We start from the raw sequence: 6,388 nt of genomic DNA on the forward strand, positions 1-6,388 counted from the left end.
GGAGGGGGGGTCCCTAACTTTGTCTCTCCTGTAGTCTCGTTAATTTTGGCACGATAGCACTGTTTTATAGAGTGACCTAGGTGTCCACAGTTTTTGCACAATAGGTTCTCACCTTATAGTGTATATGTTGCTTATGAGATCCTATGAAGATGAAGGGTATCGCCGGCTTATTTAATGGCAGTTCCACGCATAGACGTGCATATCGACCACGCAGTACTGCTGAGGTGCAAGCATCTATTTTTAGGAGCCTTCCTATTGTACTACCAACTTTTTGTAGATTTTTTCCATCGTAAAATTCTATTGGGAGTTGTGGTAGCCGAATCTAGATTGTCGTGAATGATTGCTTCACTGGAGATACTACAAAATTTGGTTCCCAGCGTTGGACAGAGAGAAAATGTCCATAGATGAACCACGGCCCCTTTTGAATGGTGTTTATCATGTTTTCCTCTTTGTTGAAACGTAAAATTTGGTTCCCAGCGTTGGAAGGTGATACTATGAAAATGTTATTTTCGTGTTTGTTAGCCAACTTTCAGAGTCATTATATAACAGGTAAATTCTTATTATTCTGAATATTGCATGTATGCTATATTTACAGCAATATTTAAACAAAAGGAAAGAATTCTACTTGCGCAGTTCTTCCTAATAAATTCTCCAAAAAACAAACAAAAAAAAAATCTTTAAATGCATGTTGATGGTTAGTTACTATTTACCAGATTACTAGTTAGTAGAGTATTTATTAAGTAAGAGATTTACTTGAAATTACCTAATAAATGATCCGATTCTTCCGTTAGTGCATATAATTAGACTCTTTATACTTTTGAGTACAGTCCAATCTCTCTATAACAATCTTGTTTGTTTAGATATTTTTTTGCTGCTATAATGAAGTGTTGTTAAAAATAACATATATTATAACATAAATTAAAATTGGTTCTAAAGAAAACTTGATGGTTATAGTAAAGCGTTGTTTTAGAGATGATCGTTATAGAGAAGTTTGACAGTATATCTCTGTATTCCGTGGCAGACTGAGAGGTTAAAATAAAATATAACTATTCTCTGTCAAAAGTATGGATGTCGCAGTGGATTACATATCCAAATTATCAGAACCAATTTTGCAAAAAAAATCTATCTTTTCTTCTTGTTAAAAATGTTGCACGATTGAGTACATTGTCCAAGACTTTGTATAGTGTTCGGAGTTTGTATACGGTCAAAATCAGGTATGCCCGATTTAGTGGGCTCGAGGAACTGCTTCAAGAAGAAGTCCGAAATAGATTGGGCTCGAGCCCGATGGCGGAGGTCGAAGCTTGAAAATCGAAGTGTCCGATGAATATCGAGGCCAAGCATGACCACAAGTTGAGACATTATCTTTCACATATGAAGCTACAATACATTCCTCGGATCCTCCAAAAGTACCGCCATAACATTCATTTCGAATTCTTCAAAAATGCATAACAACACACACCTGACAACATTTTTGAAGGACCCGAACATAGAAGGTACATCATTGTTGTGTACTTGTTTTTAGTCTTCTTTTTTTCAACTAATTTTACGTTTTGAATAAATTTGCTAAACCTATGTTATTTATCTATGATGACTAGTTGAGTGGTCTTTGATTTAATGGAGTAAACTAAATTAATTATGCTTAAGCTTACCAGCATTCTCATTTTAATAGTCGAGCTAAACTAATTTGAAATTTAGGCGTCGTTGCTTGATATTTGAACGAAATTTTTGGTACAAGCATTTAAAAAAATTTCCTTGACATTACCAGAACTAATTAATGGCTTATCAAAGATCAAGAACTATTATTCTCCTGAATTTTCAGTGGTATAATCCCATAATGGGACTCGTTGAAGATAAAAGAAATTATACATATAAATTACCTACATTAATTAGTTTTATCTCGGTAAATTAAGACAAATACAAAATCAATAATCAGAGACCACTGTTCTAAACAAATATTAATGACCTTAGTATATCATTTTTAGCTACTTTGAATTGGATATTTTTGTTGCGTGAACTTTCCAAAAATATTATCGCATCAGTATCAGACCATCCAAAAATTAAATACACTACATTTGGAGCTTCGACACGAATAAAAGTATCCCTGGTCTTTTTTTTTTCGAGTATAACAAAGCTTGGACTTTTTGGATATTTTTCACTCGTCTTACTACTATTTACACATTTTCAAAATGAAATAATAATTTCATGAGTGGATTTACGATGAGTATTAAATTGAATTTCTCTTAAGAACGCCATAAACTCATGTCGTGATGAACTCATTCTTGAATCATCAAATTAATAAGCAATAATATCATTCACGCGACTTTATATGGAGATACTTGAATAAGACATTGTTAGTTCATTCTCGAGTTCTTGAATTTGAGTGTAGTGAAATGATAAACTTATTTCTTTAAAGCGCCCAGTCCAAAGTATTAAAATTGAAGGTGGCAAAAAATACATGCAAAAAAGGCGGGAAATTATGGGAGAAAAAATAAGTGGCTAACGTAAATTTGAAATTTGAAGCGATTTTATTTTTCTAAATTGTTAAGTGTAACGGACTTTTTTTCTCTCTAAGCAAAAATATACCACCAAAATATTCATTTCCTCCTTTCTCTCTTCCCTCTCTTTCTCTTCTCATTTCTGCAACTTTCTGCAGAGAGAGGGAGAGAGAAAGAGAGAAACAAAAAAAGAGGGAAAAAAAAGAAAGAAAAAAAAAACAAGCCGGTCAGAGAAATATTGAAAATCACTATAAAAAAAAATCGACGCTTTATTAAAGCAACCAAAATATATATATTTTGGATAAATATTGGTGGTTTGGGTATTTATCAACGTTTTTTTCTCATGCAAACAAAAGCCAAGAAAAAGGTTCGAGTTTTTTTTTATATTTTGCTATGAAATTATTTTTCTTGTACGTAATTGATAATTTTGTTTTATTTGGTTTTGTGTTTAATGCAGGGTTTTCATTTGCGTTAAATAATTGGCTTTTGAATATCAAGAGTTCTTTTTATGTGATTATTCCTTTCCATTTTTTTTTAAAAAAATGGAAGGAATATCTGATAATGTGCATGGAGTTATATTAGCTATATCATCCAGTATTTTTATTGGGTCTAGCTTTGTTATTAAGAAGCAAGGTCTAAAGAAAGCTGGTGCAAATGGAAAACGAGCAGGTTTACTCTCTTTTTTTTTTCATTATTTCATTAGTTTTTTTTTTTTTTGTGGCATAATTTTATCTCTATATTTTGAGTTGTTAAATTTATTTGATTCGTTAAACAATGTGGTCGGGTTCTTTTTTGGCTAACCGAGAAGTCCCAAGGGCTAGTTTGGTCCGAAACTCGAGGGATAATTGGCTTGAACTCATGACATGTGCCTAACCCAATGAGGTGGTTTAGTTATGTCAATTATGAGAATATGCTTAGTTTTTGTGGGGATTTGTTATTTTTCTTGTACATCTTACTTATCTAGTTATGAAAACAACCTCTTGCAGAAAATATAAGGTACTCAATATAGTCCAACCATTCCACGGCCTCCCTCTCCCTTCGCATAGCTAGGAGCTTCGTGCATCGAGCTGACCTTTTTATGTCTTATCATCCTTCATGCTAAGGCTAAAGGGTATATTAGCATGAGTTTCTGTGTTTTGACTAGTTTAGCATACTTCAAGACGTTTTGAATGTAAAACACACACACACACATATATATACAGAGGCGGGCTCAAAATTTAAGTTCTATGGGTTCAATATATGAGTTTTTCTTGTAAAGCAAATCTATTGATTTCAATTGATGCTAGGCAAATTGATCCTGTTATAATGATTTCCAATTATGCTGAATTTTGAACAGGTTCAGGAGGCCACTCTTACTTGTTGGAACCTTGTTGGTGGGCTGGAATGTTATCCAGTAAGACACATAACTCACCCCAAAAATGTTGTTATTTTATACAGTTCTTGAGTATATAGCCGATCCCAACTTCCTTGGGATTGAGGCATAGTTGTTGTTGTATGAGTCCTCGAGCATATGATACTATGCGCGTGAGAAAACCTACATATATTATAGAACACAAAGTCCTTTGAGCAAGCACCTAAAACACTGTTTTTCTTTTCTTTCAATAATTATACAGGTGGTTATGTATATTTGTAATGCAGGTCAATATCTAACTTAAGAAATTAACATTTCGAATGTGCTAACACTTGCCACCGATTCTTTTCATCCTGTCTTTAGCCAAGGGTCTATCGGAAACAACCTATCTGCCCTCCCAGGGTAGGGGGTAAGGTTTCCGTACCACTACCCTCCCCAAACCCCACTTGTGGAAACTCCCTGGGTTTAGGGCAGTGCACATTCTTATTCTTTTGACCTCAATGAATGCTGTAGAATTCTTGATTGATTGCCACTCAACAGCTAAGACAATTGATATCAGATGTTAGAATGAGATTCAACATTTATGTTACTGGCAAAAGCAGGTCCGCGCCATCCACGCCAGACATTCATCTGCTTAATTCCATACTTAAGATTTATGAGAAAGAACATATTCAGTCAGACCTTTCTATAACATCTTTATATAACAGTCATTCACTATAAAAGCCAAGTTTTTCTTAAAACCGATTTTTATGTTGTGTTATAATATATGTCCATTATAACAGCACTTCACTATAGCAGCCAAAAAATATCGAAACAAATGAGGTTGTTATAGAGAGGTTTGACTGTATATGGTTATTCATTATAGAATGAGAAAGACGCTAGACATTTGTCAAATATAATAAGTATATTACAGACACAGGGTGAAAGTATTTCGATGAAATTAACCTCTACAAAGACCTTGACTTAGAGAAAATGCATGAAGATGATGGAATGCTGTAATTCCCAATTTGAAAGAAGTGATCAGCGCAATAATATCTACTTCTAAAACATTTCAGGAACAGTCAGTTTTTTAGTTATATTAACGCTAATCTTGTGATTTCTTATAGTGATTATTGGAGAGGGAGCTAATTTTGCTGCTTATGCATATGCCCCGGCAATACTTGTGACACCCCTAGGAGCTTTAAGTATGATTGTAAGGTATGTGATTATGTAGTATAATTGGTGTTAGAATTGTTAATCAAAGAAGCTATTATTGGTTCAATACTGATATAACTTTCATGTGCAGTGCAGTGTTAGCCCATTTTATTTTGAAGGAGAGGTTACATATCTTTGGTATGGTTGGTTGTCTCCTCTGTTTGGTTGGCTCTGTCACTATTGTCTTACACGCGCCGCTAGAAAAGAGTATTCAATCTGTTAAGGATGTCTGGTACCTAGCAACAGAGCCAGGTATACTAAAGTTGCAGTTCCAGTTACATTCTTCCACTATCCTTAAATTTGTGTTTACAACAAGAAGAAGAATTATGCTTCAATCCCAACCAAGTCAGAGTCGGCTATATGAATCCTCAGTATCCATGTTGCTGTATTTAGGCTCTAGATAAAAAGAGAAAAGTTCCTCTAGTACTATAAATTCTCTACTGGCATATAAATTTCTGAAAAGACTAAAAGATTCTAAGAAACACATCGAACCTGAAGTAAACACAAGGCTAAAGATTTCGTGTAGTAATAGTGAAGTGACAGTTGGATTCACAAATTATAATACACATACTTGCTATCTTCCCTTGAATATCTACATGCTTTGTTTGTTTGAACTAACCAAAAGGTTTTTGACAAGGACAGGGTTCCTCGCCTACGCTTTCACAGTTATGATTCTAGTACTTATCCTTATTGTGCGGTTTGTGCCTCGTTATGGGCAGTCGCATTTGGTTGTCTACATTGGAATCTGTTCTCTAGCGGGTTCTCTCACGGTCTGTTGTTCTCTTTTATGATATATACTATAGTCCACTGTTCAAGGTGTGCATTTCTTATATCTTATCTGTTGGCTGTTTCTTATGGTTAATTCAGGTTATGGGTGTCAAAGCAATTGGAATGGCTATGAAGCTCACATTTGGAGGACAAAATCAGTTCAAGTATTTTGAGACATGGTTTTTCATAGTGTTTGTCCTCATCTTTTGCCTTTTGCAGCTGAACTATTTGAACAAGGTATTTGTTCCGTTCTCTAATAATTTTATAGAGTCCCAAGTGAAATTGGTTATCTTTGTTTTTTGATATATTCATTTGGTTTGATTACTTTAGTCATACTTCTCATCTTTCATTTCACCCTAAACTAGTAACCATTTTGAGCTACTATCCCTAAAACAATATCAATCGTCTCAATCTCAACTTTGTAGTTTCCTTTTAAACCATCCATTAAAAAACAAAGAATTCCGTTCTTACAAGTAAATACTCAAGACCCAAGTAAGATTACAAATCAGATCGTGATATGATCAAGTGCTATTGGGATGGGATGGCTCCTACTATCTCTCTCCCCCCCCCCCCCCCCCCC

At 34.5% G+C, this 6,388-nt stretch overlaps 1 protein-coding gene across 1 annotated transcript in view; it reads left to right on the forward strand.

Annotated features, from left to right (window-relative positions):
• Window positions 1-2,707: 2,707 nt before the first annotated feature.
• Window positions 2,708-6,388, forward strand: part of LOC109208064 (probable magnesium transporter NIPA2) — a gene marked incomplete at its 5' end in the record, with an annotated part of 5,037 nt that continues 1,356 nt past the window's right edge. The window contains 7 exon segments of the mRNA XM_019371078.1: window positions 2,708-2,862; window positions 2,953-3,164; window positions 3,832-3,888; window positions 4,953-5,043; window positions 5,132-5,292; window positions 5,683-5,810; window positions 5,908-6,045. Of these exon segments, the coding sequence (XP_019226623.1) occupies window positions 3,038-3,164; window positions 3,832-3,888; window positions 4,953-5,043; window positions 5,132-5,292; window positions 5,683-5,810; window positions 5,908-6,045 (702 nt within the window).

Source organism: Nicotiana attenuata, unplaced genomic scaffold (assembly GCF_001879085.1).
Source record: "Nicotiana attenuata strain UT unplaced genomic scaffold, NIATTr2, whole genome shotgun sequence".
NCBI lineage: Eukaryota > Viridiplantae > Streptophyta > Magnoliopsida > Solanales > Solanaceae > Nicotiana > Nicotiana attenuata.